General features: G+C 41.1%; 1 protein-coding gene across 6 annotated transcripts in view; it reads right to left on the reverse strand.

The window, feature by feature from the left end:
- Positions 1-21,367, reverse strand: part of atp2b3b (ATPase plasma membrane Ca2+ transporting 3b) — a 108,575-nt gene that overhangs the window by 36,876 nt on the left and 50,332 nt on the right. For all 6 annotated transcript variants that reach the window (XM_037105013.1, XM_037105011.1, XM_037105008.1 and 3 more), the window contains 13 exons: positions 18,561-18,602; positions 18,295-18,459; positions 17,599-17,670; positions 17,281-17,423; positions 14,783-14,915; positions 11,266-11,375; positions 11,040-11,174; positions 9,399-9,505; positions 9,184-9,259; positions 8,585-8,743; positions 8,291-8,470; positions 5,239-5,326; positions 5,039-5,145 (listed from right to left, as the gene is read on the reverse strand). In XM_037105013.1, coding sequence (XP_036960908.1) covers positions 5,039-5,145; positions 5,239-5,326; positions 8,291-8,470; positions 8,585-8,743; positions 9,184-9,259; positions 9,399-9,505; positions 11,040-11,174; positions 11,266-11,375; positions 14,783-14,915; positions 17,281-17,423; positions 17,599-17,670; positions 18,295-18,459; positions 18,561-18,602 — 1,517 coding nt within the window. The remainder of the gene's footprint in view (positions 1-5,038; positions 5,146-5,238; positions 5,327-8,290; positions 8,471-8,584; positions 8,744-9,183; positions 9,260-9,398; positions 9,506-11,039; positions 11,175-11,265; positions 11,376-14,782; positions 14,916-17,280; positions 17,424-17,598; positions 17,671-18,294; positions 18,460-18,560; positions 18,603-21,367) is intronic.

Below are 21,367 nucleotides of genomic sequence, written 5' to 3' on the forward strand. Positions count from 1 at the left end.
TCCATTGTCGGTGGCCCAGTCAACTTCTGCTAGTGTCCCTCTGTTGGCTCCCGACTCCTGCCAGTGTCTCTCCATCAGCTCCCAGTCCAACACCTGAGAGTGTCCCTCGTCAGCTCCCAAGTCCCAGCCTACACCCCTGCCACCAGCCCAAGCCTATGCCTTCGCCATCAGCTTCTAGTGGGTATCAGCCTACGCCTTCTTTGCCGGCTTCCAGTGGGCCACAGCTTATGCCCCTGCTGCCAGCCTCCAAAGGGCTTCTGCATTTGCTCCCACCACTGGCCTCCAGAGGGTCTCAGCCTTCGCCCGTAATGATGGCCTCCTGAGGGTTCCAACCCTCACCTTCGCCTTGGCCCCTGCCTACGGCCTCCTGGGGGTCTCAGCCTTCACCCCCAATGATGGCCTCCTGAGAGCCTCAGTGTTCGCCCCAAACGACGGCCTCCTGAGAGTCTCAGTCTTCGCCCCAAACGACGGCGCCCGGTGGGTCTCAGGCTACGCCCTCGGCTTCCGCCTTTGCCCCCACCAACAGCCTCCTGAGAGTCTCAGCCCTAGGCCCTGGTTGCCAGCTTCCTGTGGGTTCAAGCCATCACCTACGGCCCCCTGAGGGTTTCTGCCTTCACTGCAGGACTCCTGAACGGCCACTGCCCTTCACCCTGACCTCCTGGTCTCTCCCCGACCTGACTTTGGGTCAGATTTAGGTCTGTTTTCAACAAACTGATTCTTCCCCAACTGTCATTGTGATGCTATCCAGATTGGACATGTTGTCCACTCCAAACAAAGCTTTTGATGCTTCAAAAGATTTACAAAAGAAGCCTGGTGAGATTATCAAGGCCAAAAGGATAAATGACACCTTCACATGGTGGAGATGGTTCTACATTTTGTGAAAATCAGACCTCATCTTTGACTGGTACTGACGGTTTGCTTTAATAGCTGTGGACATCAACATCAAATGGACTGTGAGAAACACCACAGTGTGATGCCCCCTCTTTGGCACATCCCTGACACAAACACACATGATTTTGAAAAAAAAAAAAAAAAAAAAAAAAAAAATTTTATCAACTGGGCAGTCTGGCAGATAACAGCAGGGACCATAAATCTGCCTGGATACCAATTTCACTGAACATGAATTGCTTGTGCCTTTGCAGTACCCTTTAAAATCAATACAACACAAAATTGCTCCTGATGTGCAGTTGGCACCTTGTGTGGCAGCCACTGCCATCAGTGAGGGTGACTCATCCAGGGTGTACCCTGGCCTGCGACTGTATTCTCAGCCTCACTATTTGCTATTTTTCACTGGTTTGAATTTGTCCTGAACATCCAAGAGACCCAAAGGAAACCTGGTAACATGTATTCATTTAAATAGCTGTTGCAAAACGGTTACAGTGATCAAATTAAATCAATGATGAATATCAACACTTTCGCACTAAAATTTCAAGGAAATCAAAAGGATCCTTGTGAAGTCTATGATCAAAATAACTCAAAATGTGGGCTTTTCAGCCCTAAAGCTATATTTAACAAACTTTATGGCACCCCATTTTTAATTCAGGACCAAATAACTTCTAGATGTGACAGAATTACATTAATACTACACAGAACCTACATTTGGTTGAAAGAAAGGGAAGTGGCAAACTAATTGAGATATGAGTTTTAAAAATGAAAGATTCTTCATTCTGGTCAAATAAAAAATGACTTCCTGTTATTAATTTGATTACTGTAACCATTCAGCAACAACTATTCAATATGAATGAATGTCACCAAGTTTCCTTACTTGGAGGCTCAGGACATACTGTACTTCAACCTAATCCAGGGAAATAATGTGATCGGTGTATTTAGAATACACATACAAGGAATAAGAATTAGGTTAATCGTGTGTGTGTGTGTGTGTGTGTGTGTGCGTATATATACACTATATTACCAAAAGTATTCGCTCACCTGCCTTTACTCATTCTATGAACTCAAGTGCCATCCCATTCCTAACTCATAGAATTCAATATGATGTCGGTCCACCTTTTGCAGCTATTACAGCTTCAACTCTTCTGGGAAGACTGTCCACAAGGTTGAGGAGAGTGTTTATAGGAATTTTTGACCATTCTTCCAAAAGCGCATTGGTGAGGTCACACACTGATGTTGGTCGAGAAGGCCTGGCTCTCAGTCTCCGCTCTAATTCATCCCAAAGGTGTTCTATCGGGTTCAGGTCAGGACTCTGTGCAGGCCAGTCAAGTTCATCCACACCAGACTCTGTCATCCACGTCTTTATGGACCTTGCTTTGTGCACTGGTGCACAGTCATGTTGGAAGAGGAAGGGGCCCGCTCCAAACTGTTCCCACAAGGTTGGGAGCATGGAATTGTCCAAAATGTTTTGGTATCCTGAAGCATTCAATGTTCCTTTCACTGGAACTAAGGGGCCAAGCCCAGCTCCTGAAAAACAACCCCATACCATAATTCCTCCTCCACCAAATTTCACAGTTGGCACAATGCAATCTGAAATGTACCGTTCTCCTGGCAACCTCCAAACCCAGACTCGTCCATCAGATTGCCAGATGGAAAAGCGTGATTCATCACTCCAGAGAACGCGTCTCCACTGCTCTAGAGGCCAGTGACGGCGTGCTTTACACCATTGCATCCGACGCCTTGCATTGCACTTGGTGATGTGTGGCTTGGCTGCAGCTGCTCGGCCATGGAAACCCATTCCATGAAGCTCTCTGCGTACTGTACTTGGGCTAATCTGAAGGTCACATGAAGTTTGTAGCTCTCTAGCAATTGACTGTGCAGAAAGTCGGCGACCTCTTTGCACTATGCGCTTCAGCATCCGCTGACCCCTCTCCGTCACTTTACGTGGCCTACCACTTCGTGGCTGAGTTGCTGTTGTTCCCAAACGCTTCCATTTTGTTATAATAGAGTTGACAGTTGACTGTGGAATATTTAGGAGCGAGGAAATTTCACGACTGGATTTGTTGCACAAGTGGCATCCTATGACAGTTCCACGCTGGAATTCACTGAGCTCCTGAGAGCGGCCCATTCTTTCACAAATGTCTTGTTTCACAGTCTGCATGCCTGAGTGCTTGAATTTATACACCTGGGGCCAGGCCAAGTGATTAGAACACCTGATTCTGATCATTTGAATGGGTGAGCGAATACTTTTGGTAATATAGTGTATATATATATATATATATATATATATATATATATATATATATATATATATATGCACACACAAACAAGGAATTTGACTCTCAGTGTACAGGGAATAGCATAATAGAATAAAAATCTTCTTTACACAACTCATTAGAAAATTATTTAGGTTTCATTTTTTTATGTCTTACAGAAGGAGGTGATTCCTCACTTAGTTCATAATTTGCATTTATAATCTGGTAATGCTTGGAAAAAGGGTGGATGGAATGCAGGCCAAACTAAAGGCCTGAGCTGAACTCACTAGTCCTTAAGACAAGGATGAGTCCTGCCCTGACCCCAGCTGCTGTAGTGTTGAAGATCTCAGTGAGTTTAACTTACTCCCAGAATTGTTTGACAGGAACATCTATTGGAAGTGCTGTGAATAGGTATAACAATTTGGGGAGAATGTTCATTTTGATTGTTGAATTCAACTGCCGAGGTCAAGGGGGAGCAAGCTCCATCTGCCATGATATATTTTCTTATTTATCTGTTTATAATTATCATCATATAACTGTGAAAGTTCTATTGTCAATAAAACACCAATTAAATTGGTACCGGTCCATCAATTGTTTTTAAGGAGCAAAAGGTCAAAATTGGGGGTTTTTTGGATGTTGAGTACAGTACTTCCCACACTTTCCCATATGCACTGGAACAGCAAATTCAGGACTTTTAATTGTTATGAGAACTCAATACAAAAAGTTAGAAGAAGCAGGTTTAGTGGGCAGCCTTGCCTACATTCTCGTTGTAACATTTTTTGATGTGAGAAACATCGGATAACTTTTATCCTAGCTGGTGGTGTTCCCGCCTCCATTGAGATATGTCAAACACAAGGCTCAAAGGGATTGGAGGATGCAACATATAATGGACACCAGATCAAAGTAAACCAATAAACAAGATTTATTAAATAATGCTCGAAAAAAAACCAGGACCTGTGCTGTGGGCTGTCGTTCCTCACACCTCCCCCTACTCTACCTTATGGAAAGTAAACCTAAAACAAAAGTGACGAATAACTGAACCAGCGGTAACCTCCAACCCAAACTAACGCAACAAACTAAGATAACAAAAGCCTAGCATCTAAAATGCATGCACTCTCTGCCCTTTTCTTCTGCCCCTGTGGCCATCAAACTTTTTAACTCTTCCCCCTTCTCCATATAGGACAATGATAATATCCCTGCACGTCCACAAACACTTTAAGCTGCTGATTCGCACCTTATCTGCTATTACATGTCAATAGCTCATGTATCTATATTTTTTATAGTTGCAATTTACTTTTATTTCATTGTATTTTTTATATTATATTTTTTATTTCTATTTGATTTGATTTATACTGTTTCCTTGTACTGCAACCCTGGCACAGCAATTTCCTTTGGGATTAATAAAGTCCTTATCTTATCTTATCTATCTTATCTTATCTTATCACCTCCCTCACTCCACCAGAGCTCCTATTACACTCAGGTGTGTTCAGGTAGAGAGGAGGGTGCCGTGAGAAAAACACACACCGAGAGAGAGAGACACACAACAGAACACACACAGCAGAGGCACACGTAACAGTTGGAGCGGAATAGAGTGTGTTTAGGAATTATATATATATCACTAAAACCAAATCTTTACATGACTTGAAATAAGAAATCTTATCCTACAGAATCAAAGGCCTTCTCAACATCAAGGCTGAGAAGGACTGCACCTGATGTTCCTTTGGAAATGTGATTAATAATATTGAGGGCTCTCCTTAGGTAATTGTGCGTTTGCCTATGACAAAACCTGTCTGGTCCTCATCTATCAAGGAAGGAATTACTGTCTTTAGTCACTTAATAACTACTGAAAAATTAAATGGAAATAGACATTAACAGTGAATAATATGTCAGGTTACCATGGCAAAGCCCACATCAGCTTTCTTCAAAGCTGGTCCGTCATTGGTTCCATCTCCTGTTACTGCGACAACCTGCCTCTGTTCTATGACACTGCTGTCGATGATTCCTGGATACAAATGAGCAAAAAAAAGAGCAAAAAAAAGGCTATAAGTAATTTGAGTGAACTTGTGTGTGCATGTGTTTAGGTTATAAAACTCACCTTTGACCAGCGTGTGTTTGTCTGTTGGTGAGGATCGAGCCAACACCCGGAGTTTGGGCCAAATTTTGTCAATACGTTCCTGTTCAATCTGTCATCCAGATGGTGAGCAAGAGGGAGAAAAAATATGTGATGATGAATAACACAATTGAGAACCTTCAAACAATTTTCTCCATGCACTAGAAGTTGCTGTTTATCCAGAGTGTTTAACTGTACATTCGATGGAGGAAAAGAAGCATCACTCTGAAACCGGCTCTTATATAGTGCTATCTTGCAGTTAACCACACTACACTCTTACCGTTTGGATACACTGAACACTTAATCTATGTTTGTAAAGTGCATGTGCTGTATACAGCATGTATCTTTTAACTGGCTGCACATGCAGGGCACATTCAGCATAGGCTTGTGTAGGTCACAGGCAACACAGGACAGAGAGATTTTTTTTAGGATTTTGTCTTAGATTTTGAGTTCTGAGTCAGTGAGTTTGTATCAAACGGGTAGGTTAATATCTACATTGACTTGAGTAGGCCATTGTGTTTTTTTGTTTTTTTTTGTTCTGTGACATAAAGGACAAAAGAGGTTTCATCACAGCTGCAACTAGCACAAGCAATGAAGCAAAGAGTCCCATGCTTAAGCCTAGAGTAAGGCTAAGCCAAGTACATGCATTTTCCAAACCTTGTCTTTTTTGTCACGGTGCAGAACATTCTATGGAACAGTGCAAGAAAATGAAGTCTCTTCATAAGGAGAAGATTGACTTCATACGAGCTAAAGGTCTGTGCTTCAGCTGCCTTAAACAGGACCACGTGAGTAACTCATGTAATGAGAAGATGACCCGCCAAGTCTGCACACAGTTGTACCCTACAGTGTTGCACATGAAGACCAAATGTAGTGTTGGGAACAAAGACTTAAAACCTGAACGTGCAAAGGCGAGGAATAGCCATCAGAGTCAGTTCTAAGTGGGTTTGTGGGCCCCAGTGCTACATGGCTTTGGCTCAGGGGTAGAGCCAACGTCTTGTTATTGGAAGGTTGCTGGTTCAGTTCCCCTAGTCTGCCTGTTGAAGTGTCCTTGGGCAAGACACTGAAACGCAAACTGTATATGAATGTATGTATGAAAGACTGTAAGTCACTTTGGAGAAACGTGTCTGCAAATTGCCCTAAAATGTAAATGTGAACCTATGGAGCTACAAGTGCTGAGAACACAAAGAGCATTTTAGCTATAGTAAGGGGGCAACTGGGGCCAAAAGGGTGATGATGTCTTTTGCTTTCCTCGATCATGTCAGTACTGCCTGCTTTTGTACTAAGGGTCAAATGAAAGAGCTCATCCCAGAGGCAGAAAGACACACATCTTATTAAAGACCATGGGAGAGAAAAAGTTTCAAAGCAGTCACGTAGTGTCTGGATTGGAATTGAGCAGTTTGGACTGCAATGACTTTCTGGAGCTCCCAGATACATTGTCCCAGAGAGATATAAATATATATATATATATATATATATATATAGATATATATTTCTATATATGTATATCTATATAGCTATATAGATATATATATGATTGACTTATAATCTCACTGCAATCTTACAGTTAATCTAGATTAATCTAGATTAAAATGGCTCATTTGAATTATGATGAAGGCATTAAAAATATGTGTGGGCTACTTAATTAATGACCAGAAGTAAGTCTTTGAGAGCGGGTTTCTCAGGCCAGCTGTTCCATTAGACCAGGAGCCCATCTCCTGTTTCAAAAATGCATCAAAAACTGCTTGATAAAGCTGTTCTACTATGATAACAGGTAGTGAAAATATTAAATAATGTTCAGTAAGATGTACTTGTGTTAATGTATTTGTTCATTCGGTTAATAAATTACATAACATAACATTACCTAGGGCGAATGAGTGAAGTTCCCAGCTGGCATTGATGAGGTGTACAGTAACGCCAAGGTAGTTTTCGTTGTTGACAGATGACCAATGATCCCCAATCAGTGCTACACAACTCGCCCCAGCCAACTTCTCCTCTTTCGCGGCTTTCTCTGTGGCGTGCTGTTCACTGATTCTCCTTACGATAGCTTGCCTCGCAGGTAGTTTGTAAGATGGGTCACCTGTGGCCGCCTGGAGAAGAAGCTCCAGCCCCTCATCTTCAACCATGCTGATAGGCTGGCAGTTGAGGGCAATCCACTGAGCTAGGAGGTTCGTTAGCTTAGCTGATAGAGCTGTGCTGACGGGCTTGCCTTGGTTGCATTTGAACATTGCAGTTTGACGAACAAGACTTTTCCCCGGGGCTACATCAGTGCTTGGCCCGGCACCTTCCACTTCAGCTAAGGGATGCTTCGCGTTTTGGTGGTACTTCAGACTTGACAAACTCCTGCAATAAACTAATTCCGCTTTGCACAAGGTGCATACAACCTTAGTCTTGTCAAGGGCTCCATTGGGAAACTTCTTGAAAAAAAAATTTGCCCTGAAGCAACCCGGGCTTCACAGCAGCAGCCATGTTAGCTTACGTTTGATGTGATTCACATGTGTTTGGACTTGTTCACGCCCCGGGCCCCACAGCGTAATTCGGCCAGGTCAGAGCCTTCTGGGCCAGGTATACATCCACGCTAAACTATCAAAGTGAAATTCATAGCTTGCTCACTATGCTCACCCTGCTCCCAGACCCAACTTAGAGAATAGATTAACGGCGATAATTTTCTTATCACGCGATAAGAGTCTCGCGTTAATGTAGCCAGCACTAATATATATATATATATATATATATATATATATATATATATATATATATATATATATATATATATATATATATATATATATATATATAGATACATATACATATATACATATTTATATACATATATATGTAGACACACGCACACACACATATGTATATATGTGTGTATGTATGTGTAAATTAATCCAAGTGAGTGTAATTATCAGAGGCTAGATGAGAGCAATGATATCAGTCAGCTCCCTCCACACAATTTTTTGGAAGCCTCCAAAACTTCATGACCGAAAAACATGTTAAAAATTAATGAGTTTACTCTGTACCTAACCAAACTCACCTCTCCTTTCTCGTTCCTGATTCGTCGGTTGAAGTCTTTGCCCTCTAAACAGATAAAGTCATCCCCAGGGTGGATGATGCCACATTTAGCAGCAATGGCCCGGGCTGTGTTAATGTTATCGCCAGTCACCATCCGCACCGTAATGCCTGCACGTTGACACTTACGAATGGCATCAGGTACCTTGAAGGTAGGACATTTAATCAGAGTTAATCGATTAATTCTAAAATTCATATTGTGAATTGCACAGTTTCAGCTGAAACTAAAGCTACAGACACACACTCCACGGTACCCTACCTCAGGCCGCACAGGGTCCTCTATTCCAACCACAGTTATGCAGGTCAATTCTGTCACTATTTCTGCCTCGTTGTCCCACTCTGGCTCTGGATTGGATGGTATGTCACGATATGCAATGCAGATGGTCCTCAACCCCTCACATGCCATTGGCTCAATCACCTGTTTGTTAATAATTAGCACAACTGTGTTCAAGAGGTAGAAGACATTACCACCCATCACACTACAGAATCATTAACTTAGTGTATACCAAAATATAGTTTATATTACTACCCCATTATCTGGTAGATAAAAGTTATGTCTGATGACCTCTAGAATGCCTTGGTGGGAAAGCTCGTTTGATAGATAGATAGATAGATAGATAGATAGATAGATAGATAGATAGATAGATAGATAGATAGATAGATAGATAGAGTGAGAGAGAGAGACAGAGAGAGAGAGGGAGAGAGAGATAGAGACATAGAGAGAGGGAGAGATAGAAAGAGAGAGAGACACAGAGAGAGAGAGAGATTTGTATTGTATTTGTACATTTGTATTTGTAATGAATTCTAGAATAATTAAGTGAAGAGGCCATTATGCATATCAGAGTCCCAAAATCTTACCTGTTTGACCATCTCATCTCTGTCACGTGGGCGGAAACTGCGTGCTTCTCCATTGGCATCTAGAATGTAGGAACACCTGGAGATACATGGAGGGACATAACATATTGACAGGACTGATGAGTGGAACATATTTTGCCTATTACATTTAAACACAGTCCCCTCTGTTTATTTGCATCAGACCGCCTATGCCTCCCACATCCTCCTCCTTCACTCACTTCTTCAGCATGATCTCGGAGGCTCCTTTGCTGTAGAGACGGAAGGAACCGTCAGGCAGCTTGATCACAGTGCTCATGGATTTACGCACTGAGTTGAATGTATACACCTGAGAGAGCGAGGGAGAGCAAGTTTCATGATTCAGGAGAGTAAAAGATGAGGCAGGCAGACACATACCTGACTGGAAAACCAGCTCTGAGTGTGTTGAATTGTGTAATGAAGGCTTAACATCTTCATCAAAGTAATAGACCAGCGGTCCTCAATAGGCAGCCCCCGGGCGGCATCCGGCCTGCCAGCCTCCTATTTGTGGCCCCCAAACTATTATTCCTTCACCATGTGTTGTGGTTGGGTCAGCACATGTACACCGGGACTTGTCTCCATGCCAACGATACATAGACAGCTGGGTCACTCACTGCTGCTAGCGCAATTTTTAACTTTCACTTTGTTTTTGGACCAGTTTGCAAACTGAGATTTTGCCAGCTGTAGGATCCTAACTTGCATGAAAAATGCGCTGGTAAAAGAAAAGTGGACAGTGAAAATCGGCAATTCAAAGAAGAATGGACTGAAAAATTTGTATTGATTCTCCCTCCAACCAGCATAAGACCCATGTGCTTAGTATGCCAGGAGACTATAGCTGAGCTGAAGATTTCCAATTTGAAACAAAGAATGAGACTAAGCATAGGAATTTTGAAGAGACATTTCCTCAAAATTCATAGGTAGGAACAACAAAAATTAATGCACTGATATCGTCATATCAAGCTGCAAGCAGGATTCTTGTCACATCTATGACACAACAACAAAAAGCAACAGAGTGCTTCAACTTTGTTTTATTCAACTAATTTTAGTTCGTAGTTTTGTTGTTGTTTTAAATGAAAAGGACATTTTGTTTTTAATATATTATATATATATATATATATATATATATATATATATATATATACACACACACACATATATACATATACACATACATATATATACATACATATATATATGATATTAAATTATATTATGTTATACAGTATTATTGCACATGGCCTGACCATCCTCAATACATGGACCTTAGAGTCATTGAAAAAAATCTCTGTGGCCCTTTAAGGTTTGTATTTGAGTACCCCTGTAATAGACAATGATGCTAGGTGGTAAAGCTTGCTGGATGTCAAATATGTGTAAAGCAATTGACTGTAAGATTAACTGCTTTGTATTCTAATAAATCTGTCCTGTATTGTGTCTTGACTGCAGACTCCAAGTTTTGTTGTAATATTGTCCCTTTCTCCTTTTGTTCTGGATTTTTCACTCCGAAGGTAAAGACAGTATTTAGAGCAAGAGACCCTGTGAATGATTTATTTCTGTACAATTACAGGGAAGATAGTGCAGCCTGTACTGTCTTGCAATAAACTGCTGAAAGTTCTTCTTAGACATGCACATATGAAGATGTACAAAAACAAAGTATCATGAGGCAAACTAGATGATAAAAATCAAAAAGGCAATCTAATTCATAGTCTATTGATGATAATTCAGTTGTATACATTAAGTTCAAATAATGTGTAGTAGAACCTCCTTTCAAAGCTGCAGTAGTCACTTTTATAGTGCTATAAATAAGATGAAAGTTGTGAAGGAGGATGTGCTGCATGGTTTCCTACCTTATATAGTCTCTCCTCAGGGATCTGCTCTCTGACAGGGGTGTAGTCCTGCTGAAGGTCTAATACAAATCCCAGCAAGCCACACTCTGTCTTGTTGCCCACTTGCTTAGCCAGACCCCCCTCCACATCTGGTGGCTGACAGAGAGCATGATTGAAGCAAGTTAGCATCACAAAATGACTTTCTGTGTAACAATGGCATGGCATGGCATATCTCTGCATGACTCACTAAGATCTTGGAGGTGTAGGCGCTGTTGATAGCTATAGCATTGACTAATAGATCCAGTGTTCGGGGGTTGAGCTGTCCAGGGTCTGGGATCACACGGTGGTGCGTGTCACCTGGGAGAACAACCTCACGTTAATGTGTGTATATTATTATAGTGTATAAAGTGCCACTTCCAGTACCCCCTCAGTCTGTGGGTGAAATGAAAAAGACAGAGTTGTTTGATGAAGAGCCATAGACAACATGCTGCACACCGACAACTACTCAATGAGGTAACAACTCCCTTTCCCTCATTAATGTTATCAAGTACTCTATCATGAATGAGTTTAAATCTGCCATATTGCCAAACAGGCACTGTTGCTTTTCACTTTGGCAAAAATCTTCTGCCACCATCTTGTTAGTCAGCTTTGCTAATTCTCTCCATGCTTAAAATGAAGTGTGACTCCTGTTACTCTGCTGCTGGCCCTGCTGCTGGATGAGGTAGACAATTTGTAATCATTGTGTCTGTGGTAGGATTGTTTATTTTAGAAAAGTAAAATGATGGAGTGCAAGTAATGTAATTATTTTTCAAGACACCTTTTTTTTCGTAGCGGCTCCCACTACTTCGTAGTTTTACTGAGTTTTTATTGTGTTTTTAATTCAGTTGAATGGTGATCGAGCTGCCAGGTTTATCTTGTTTTTCCTTGTTAACTGTACATTGCGCTGTGGATGTATACACTGTCCATACATCAAGATGGCTTTTCATTGGTTTGGACACATTCTTTTAACTTGTTTTGTACATGGGTCTCTCCTGATGACTGGAAGCCATGCCTTCACTACAGCTGGCATTGTTTAAAACTCTGACCAGCTGATTGCCATGAGGCACCAGACCCTCTTAGCCAGGGAGAGACCCACAATACTGTTAAGGAGGAGACGGCATGGTTGCTAGACATAAGCTAACCCTAATCTACTTATCTATCTGAAAAGAAAGTTTTGCATGATAAAAACACTGCGTGTACAGATGTGTACTTCTGTTTGCATTTTTTTGTTGAATTTGAGGAAAATATGAGCAGAAGTGCTGCCAGGTGTCTGGGAAGAAAAAAATACAAATATATTTAAATGGTTAGTTCAATGAAAAAGATTAATTTAGTTTGATTAATTGCACATACCAATATTTGCTAAGTATTTCAAAATATTTTGCTGTAAGTGTCTCAGTGTGTAGACAGACATAATAAACCTGACAGTGTTTTATCATTTTTTGACAAAGAACTTCATTTTGTGCTTAAACTTAAAATAAAATTAAGCTGAAGCTAAAATGGCCTAGACAACAGCAGATTCTGGACTGGATTCTGGAGAGTGGTGTGGCTCTGTTGAGAACAGAGCAGTTCGTAGTGAGTGAGTGGAGAGCGTCGGGCAGTGGCTGAGCTCAAAGCAGACGGCTGTTCGCCACCGGTGCAGACAGTACATATACAGTTCAGATTACAGTTTGACCATGAATAAACTCTGCAGTTCCTCAATACACAAGAGGACCGCATGTTGAGGGGCAGCTATTGCTATCCCTGCTAATCACCTGCTATTGTAATCCATGCTCCCTGCTAATGATGTTAATCATGCTATTCAACAACAGTCTGCTAGCAATGGTATAATGTTTGACTATTAACATGAGCATTCTGAGGTTGTGAAAGAATGGAACAACTAGACAGTAACACTGGCTGGAGTGAGACTTTTCCATTCAGTATGCTCAGCAACATTTAGTCATCTGCTTCAATCGTGTTTACAAAGTTGTGTGGAGTGTGAAGGGAAAGGGTTCAATGAAGTAAGGTAAAGGGGCGTGTTAGAGTGTGATTAATCTGCTTTACATTTTTTAATGTGATATTAAGCCCGACTAGCGTTTTCCTTTCTTTCTTTCTTTCTTTCTTTCTTTCTTTTTCTTTCTTTCTTTCTTTCTTTCTTTCTTTCTTTCTTTCTTTCTTTCTTTCTTTCTTTCTTTCTTTCTTTCTTTCTTTCTTTCTATGCCAAAGTAATTCACTTTAGAGGACCTAAATATGCTCAAAACCTCATGCATGACAGCTTCATACTGATTGTCTTCAAATATTGTAAGGGCAATCTTGACAATATTGCAAGTAAAGGTTATTGAAAGCTTGAATTTTTACTGAACGGCATGGCCATGGTCATTCACCATTAAACAGGAAAATTACAGGAAACAACTTATCTCTATACTTCCAGCAGCCCCTGCAATTAGTTTGACATCGAAGATTAACGTGTGTCAAATGGTCAAAATCTGTCAGCAATCTCAGCAAAAACAACAATTTATACATCAGCCCATGGCCCATTTGTCTATATAAGAGACAACACCCACCCAGCCACAGTCTGTTCACCCTGCTGCCATCTGACAAGACATACAGAAGTATCTGCTGCAGTACCACCAGACTACAGAGCAGCTCCATTCATCAGACTGAGACTTATAAATTCATTGGTCTTATCCATTTATGTAATTTTGCTTTTGTGAGTAGTGACTGACTACAACTATCATTTTGTTGTTCAATCCTCTGTTCATAAACTGAATCTTGAACCTTAAAGCTGCAGTCTGGAGTTTTAAGAAAAAAGTGGACTTTACAGCTCCCAGGTCCCTCCTACTTCCTCTCTGCTGCTTGCAGCCCTGCCTTCAAAGCTCCTCCCACAGAGGAGCCTGCTGTGCACGTGCAGGCTTGTAACCATGGTAACAGAGGATGCCAGATAACCAAGATGTCACACTCAAAATAACAACAACACATAATTGCAGATTGTTCTCTTTCTGATCAATACCACTAAATTACAATGACAAGTGCTTCATGCAGATCACTATAGATATCCCAAGTAAAAAAACAATATTCATCACATTGCGGTAGATGGAGTAACCACATAATCATTACCTGGTGCAATGGCATGCTGCCTTTCTGAAGCATGAGTAACATTATTTCTCTAAATCAGTTCAACCACTTCAGAGCGTACTGAGCACAAACTAATGTTATTATAACTGTCTGGTCACTTGAAAAACACTTTTGCTAACCAGTAGCCGTAAACATAAACCCAAACACCGGAGTAGGCATACAAGCTAACAAGCTAGATTTAGCAACAAGCTATGTAGCTTGACTGCAACATCACTTTTTTGGCTCTGTTGTTCTTGTCTGTTGCCATTGTTAACAGTTTGAGTTTGAACGTATCCGATAAGAGCAGGCACTGCGCCTGTATGCAAGAGAAAAACAGAATAACACTTTTCCATAGTAGAATGACTGTTATGCACCAGAGTTATTGCCACTTCTCAGACACTCCCCTTGGCTCTGATTGGTTGTATTGAGCCAGGAGCAGTGGATTCTTGCAAATCAAATTAGGGCCACTGGATGGACTCACAGACAGTGGATTTTTACTCAGCTGACCTGTACCTTATTCTCCTGTCAGATCATAATGACAGTTTTTGCAAATATAACAAAAATAGCTACAGACTACAGCTTTAAATCTTGTTGAATTTAATTTTAATATTATGATTTTTTTTGTTTTCACTCACCTAAGAAAGTCTGCACCACAGTCATGCGGTTGGTAGTGAGAGTGCCGGTCTTATCAGAGCAGATGGCTGTGGCATTGCCCATGGTCTCACACGCGTCCAGGTGACGTACAAGGTTATTGTCCTTCATCATTTTCTACATATGAGATAGTGATGGAGAGCAGAGGGATGTGGGAGGAGTGGATGGAAGGGTAGAATTAGAATGAATGATAATGGATGGAGGAAGGACACAAGGACAGAGACAAATAAAATGGATTTACTGAAAGAAGTCGAGAGGGAGGCAGCAAAAAATGGTCATTCAATGAAAATTCAGGAGCAGCTATAATACTGTTTTATTTAAGATATTTTTAAACAGATATAAGGTACAAGGTACATTTATTGTGATTTTTTTTTAAATCACAAGGGTTTTCATGCTATGCAGGGCCGAGGTGAAATCTGAAGTCTGAGTCCTTTGAATCCCGCTACATCTTTTTAAGACAATTGTGTGTTGATGCTGAATTGAGGTCTCACAGACTAGGGAATGAAGCTGCTCCACAGTCTGGTGGTATGGCAGCAGATACTTCTGTATCTTTTGTCAGCAGGGTGAACAGATTTTGACTTGGTGGGTTTAATTAGGAAGTAGATGCTTTTCTGCGCTTTTTTTAACCAGAGTGGTGATGTGTGATGACCATGAAAGGTTCTCAGTGATGGTAATTCCAAGGAACTGTTTACCTGCTCCACCTCAGCTCCACTCATGTAGACAAGGGTTTGTGTCTTTGCCTCCTTCTTTCAAAAATCACCAGTAAGCTCCTTGGTTTTGCTGATGTTGAGCAGTAGATTGTTCTCTGTGCACACCCTGGAAGATTGTTGATTTCCTCCCAATATGAACTCTCATCGTTGTTTACATGGCTGATGATGTGTGAGTTGCACTCCAGCCCGGATTGTTTGTTTGGTTTTCCAATCAGCTTTATGTGGGAAATTGTGTTGAATGCTGGGCTGAAGTCAACTAACAGCATTCTGATGTAGCAACTCTTCTTCTGTAGGTACTTCAAAACAGAGTGGAGGGCAATTAATTTGTCTACTTCTGTGGATCTGTTGGTTCTGAAAACATACTGGCGATGGTCCAGTCTGGCAGGGGTGTTGTCTTTGATGTGATGGAGAACCAATTTCTTAAAGCACTCAATAAGAATGGGGGTGAGAGCCACAGGGTAATAATCATGTCTTAAAGTGGGAGGGACATTCGCCTGTGAGAGTGAAATGTGGAAAATGTCAGTAATAACATCAGCAAGTTGATTGGCACATGTTTTCAGTTCATAGCCAAGTATATTATCTGGACCAGCAGCCTCATTTATATTCAGTGTCAGCATGATTTTTCTCCCATCCTCTGTCATTACTGACAGTGGCCGGTCCTCTACAGGCAGAGTAGACTTATTAGCTGATTCTTTGAGGATATCAAAGTGAGCATAAAATATGTTAAGCTCATTCAGCAACGTAGCCTCACACATGATGGGGGCTCTCCTGCATTTGTAGCATGTGACTTTTGTATTGCCTGCCACATATTCTAGTGCTGTTGGTGTTGATGTCGCTCTCCAGTCTCTGCTGATGTCTTCTCTTTGCCTTCTTGATACCAGCTTTCAGTCTTGCTCTTGTGGTGATGTATGCATCCTTGTCCCTTGACCAAAAGGAGTCTTTTTCGTCTCTTGAAAGACCTTTGTAGTTGATTGGTCCCTCTGGAATCAAATATCTCTGGGTCTTCTTCAAAGAACGGAGTTGCATCAGCAGTAATGCAAGTATAATACTATACCACGGTGTTGAAGAGAGAAAGGTGAGCGAGAGGGCAAGCTTTTGCTTCACCAGTTGATCTCATTTCCACCAGTCAGTTCTTGGTATGAGAAGTAGGTAGTGACCAAAAGTATGAGATACATGAGATTTCCTTAGTAGGGTGGCTGTCTTAGACATAGAGTGAGGAGCTCAAAGACTCATTTTCTAGCAACTGCTACATGGCTACAAAAGGAGTTAGTCCAGGTGGTTCAGGCATCTGATCAGGATGTCACCTAGGCCTCACTTTCGACATTCTCTGGGAACATCCAGCTGGGAGGAGACCAGAGCATGCTGGAAGGATTACATATGTTATCTGGCCTGAGAATGCCTCAGGATCCCCCAGGAAAGCATTACCAAAGAGGGGAATGTTTGGAAAACTCTGCTCATCTTGCTGCCTAACCCTAACACTACCACAACCCAGGCTGGGACAAGCAGAAGCAGAAGAAAATGGGTGGATGGCAGATGGATGGATGGATGGATATTAAGCTCAACTAACCATCAACCTTAATTCTGATCGAATGGACATATGAGCAGTATCAATCATCTCATCCAACACCTAGCAAGAAATGAGCAAGTATATCTTCCAAAAGCTGCATTTTCATAATAGATTCAGTGCACATTGTTACATTGGTTATAGAGCCTCCCATAATAACTATATTTCCATTTGCAAAGCATTCATGAAACAGAATGTGTGGGTCTACCTTGACAGAGTAAGCCAGAGAGATGGTGACAGCAAGAGGTAAGCCCTCCGGGACAGCCACTACCAGCACAGTGACGCCAATGATAAAGAACTTGACAAAGTACTGGACGTAGACCGGTGTACACTCTGACAACCATGTATGACCTGCAATACACATCATACTATATATCAAACCAAACAGTCCACTCAATAGTCATTCATATTTAGCAGAATGGTACGCATTTAACAAAATGTGAAATGACTGGAATAAGTCAAATGTGCCAGGAAGTAAAAGCAAAACAATATATGCAATTGTTGGGAAGGTGTACAAAAAACAGACCTTCAACGACAAAAGTGTTGATGACAAAATACAGCACCAGAATGATGACAGTAATGGCAGACATCACCAAACCTGTGGGGAGATTCAGAGAAGAAAATACTTTATTAAAACATCCTTTATACATGCACAAAACAAGCCTCTTACAAATGCATCAATGGATAGGGGGCTGCCCTGTTTGAGGTGCCAGGAACAGTTGGCGGTTATGTGAATTGCCCAAGGACACCACGGCAGTGTCAAGAATTCAACTGGCAAAGTCCATATAGACTGGTCCCCAAGTCAAGTCCCTGCGGACTGAGCTACTGCTGCACTAAGAAGGAACAAATGATGACTGTGTCACTTAGTCAGTCTGTTCTGAATTTATTCAACATTTCTGATTTTATTTAGGTCTGAAATAATGCATGTCTGGTGAAGAACCATATAATTTATCTTTCACATCACTGCTTTACCAGGGTGATCAAATTCCATGAATGTCTTTAGTCGTTTACACATCTCTTAATCACCGAGCAGCAGTAAAATATAATTCTATGACTCTTTGGAACTGAAATTCAAAGTCCACTTAACTCCCACAATTCATTTATCACTTTCTGGAAGAACTTGAACTATACTCAATGTTCATTTAAGTGGAGACAGTTCCTAAATGATAGCGGATGCTAGGAGAGTGGAAATCCTGCCTAGATTGTGTACAACAGTTCTTGCCTGCTTTGCCAATTTGAACCGCCAGTTTGGTGAGCTTGCCCTGCAAGACACTCTTCTCTTTCTTTGGAACATTGGTCTTCTTCTTCTCTCTGTCCTCTACCTCCCCTCCCTCTGCACTCTTCAAGGGTTGCATTTCCATGGCAACACCTCCATCCTGCTTCTTGGCTGAAACACAAGCACACAAAACATGTACACTCTCTTTACTACTGCACCTGCAGATCAAGAAAGATGACCTTTACATGTGCACACATGTCATGGGCTTTTACCTTTGTTCTGATTGTTCTCCACAGCTCCATCAGGTTGTTTTCCTAAAAGAAAGGGAAAGCAAGTTAGACAGGGGAAGATTCAGGGATAAGGGAATGGAAAGACAAACAGTTATGATAAAATACTGTTCATCTGTGCACGTAGTCATAATCACCAAAAGCTCATCATATCCATCAGAAAAGCCAAACACTTTCAGAAACAAAAATAAAAGCACAAAGAAACAATACCAAGGGAAGAGTAATAAAGGTAAAAACATCTTCACTCTACACTGGGTCAAGCGAGTTAGACATTTTGATACGTATAAGTCACTGTCACTGTCACTTTCACTGCACTGTTTACTGGGTTCCATTCATTGCCTGAGGAAAGGAGCGGGGCAGGGCAGAGAACTTTATGCTCACATACCATTGGTGACTGTGCTGTAACTGGCATCTGCAGAGATGAGCAACTGAGTACTGTCCTCTGTTTGGGGAATGTGTGAGGAAGGAGGGTTTTTGGGGCACATGAGAGAATTTGGCAAAAAGGGAAAACAAAATGAAAAAGAATAAAAAAAAAAACTCTAGTAGTAAATGTGTTATTATACATGACTATACCAGTACAATCTTTGTAGATGACGACATAGAATGAACAAAGTGAATTGAAAATAAACTCAATCCCAAAATCAGAGACATATCAAAGGGAAAAGTGAACAGCTCTATAGCAAACCAACACTGCATGAGGAAAAACTAACAAGTTATGGCATTTGTAGAAGCCTTATGAATTATGTATTAGCTCCAGTAAATGACTGTCTGAATGATCCAGTCCACAGATGCTGCTACACTGACTGCAATACATCCTGGTGCACAAATAACAGTTGGAAACAGAATGAGGATAACAAGTGATTCAAGTATTTTTTTCAAATTTCATCAGATAGTTTGTTGTTGTCTATTTCTTCATTCCAGCATGCTACATAGGTTTTCTTCTTTTTCAGATGTCAAAAGTACACCACAGATTCCCACGCAGCTCTGAGAACAACAGTGGTAGAGGCATAGATTAATGCATTGGTAATGATTAACCTTAAGTGCTTCTGAGAGTATGTGTAGCCTCTGTTGTTGTATGCAGCTCTGCTCTGACTGCAGGGCCCTTCCAGAACAAATCTGAGCATACACTTTGACCAACAAACACTCCTCCCTGAATCTTTCGGCTGCCTCACTCTCCCCTGCTCTTTCAATAATTGATTCAATCTGCAGTCTCTCTCTCCCAGATTCAGGGTGGGGAAGGAGAAACATGGGAGAGTCAAAGATGGCACATGAATGGGATAAACAAGAGATGAAGTGAGAGAGAAAGATGGACAGACAGAGAGACAGGGCATGAGAACATCAGACAGTGAGAGGGAAAGAGGGAAACAGAGTGGAGAGAGGGATTGAGAGGATGTGGGCTAAATTATCGATGAGGTTAAGCTGGTGTGTTTCCTGCTGAAGCTCTTATCTGAAATCAGTTAGGCACCCAACTTACTTTACAAACACATGCTGCAGTGTGTGAGACAAAGACGGTGCTGCTCTAAGCCTCTTTTTGGTCATGTTTTATCTCTGTTGACATCCTCTGTCTCTGGGATTGTTTTTCACCTCTATGGTATCATTTCATACATCTTCATACCAAGAATTCTCATCAATTACATCTCTTTGTATGGTTTTGCATCTCTTTCTGGTTGCTTTGTGGCCTTTTGTCATCGCCTTTGCACCTCTGTGGTTGTTGTGTGTCTCACAGTCATTTTTCGTCTCTGTTTTTTTGTGTTTCTTTGTAGTCATTTTGCTCGTCTTTGTGGCTGTTTTCAATCCATATGTGTTCATTCCATCTCTCTATTGTTATCTGAGTTTTTTAGGTCATTTTGCATCTCTTTGCGGTTGTTTTTTCTCTCTTTGTTGACATTTCCTTTCCTTCTTTGTTTTTGTGGTTGTTTTGCATTTTTTTGTAGCTGTTTTTATCATTGTTGATTTCTTTGTTGATGTGTCTCTTCATGGTTATTTTTCTTCTCTGCGCACTCGACTTTTCATATCTTTATGCCATTTAATGACTGTTTGTGGTCATCTTGCTTCTCTTTGGGTTTGCTGTGTGTCTCTTCATGGTCATTTGGCATGTCTTTGTAGTCCTTTGTGTGTCTATGGTTTCATTTTGAGTCTCTTAGTCATAGTTTGGAGTCTCTTTGTGGTTGTTTTGAGACAGTAGTAATTCTGCATCTCTTTGTGGTTCTTGTTTGTGTCTCTGTGTTGTTGCTTTGTGCCTTTGTGGTCACTTTGCATCTCTTTGAGATTGATTTGTGTTTGTGTTTATCGTTGTCTTGTGTTTCGCCATTGTCATTTTGACTCTGTGGTTGTTTTCGATTCATCATAGGTGTTTCCTGTCTCTTTGAGGTCTATATTTCTTTATGGTTGTTTTGCCTCTAATTGTAGTTGTTTTGTATCTCTTTTTGGTTGCTTGGTTGACTTCAGTCATTTTTCATCTTCAATTGTTAAACTCAAATAAAAATCATTGATATGCTGTCTTTGCAATGACACCATGGACACAAGGATGTTATATGCAAATGGAGATGGAGAATGATTTCTGGATGCAGCCTAGGTGTGTGGATTTATGCTCATGAGCTCTCTATGGCAGGTCCTGAAAACTGAATTAATTTCTTCATAACATTAAGTTACAGGCAAGAAACATAGACATTTAGTGAACCTTTGTATGGCAACCTACAGTTTTCAAAACAATGACAAAGTAAAACTACAGCTTCTCACCCATGTTACTCACACACTGGACACCAGCCAGGAGCAGTGGCAGATGGGTAAAT

The sequence above is a fragment of the Acanthopagrus latus genome, chromosome 7 (genome assembly GCF_904848185.1).
Source record: "Acanthopagrus latus isolate v.2019 chromosome 7, fAcaLat1.1, whole genome shotgun sequence".
Taxonomy (NCBI): domain Eukaryota; kingdom Metazoa; phylum Chordata; class Actinopteri; order Spariformes; family Sparidae; genus Acanthopagrus; species Acanthopagrus latus.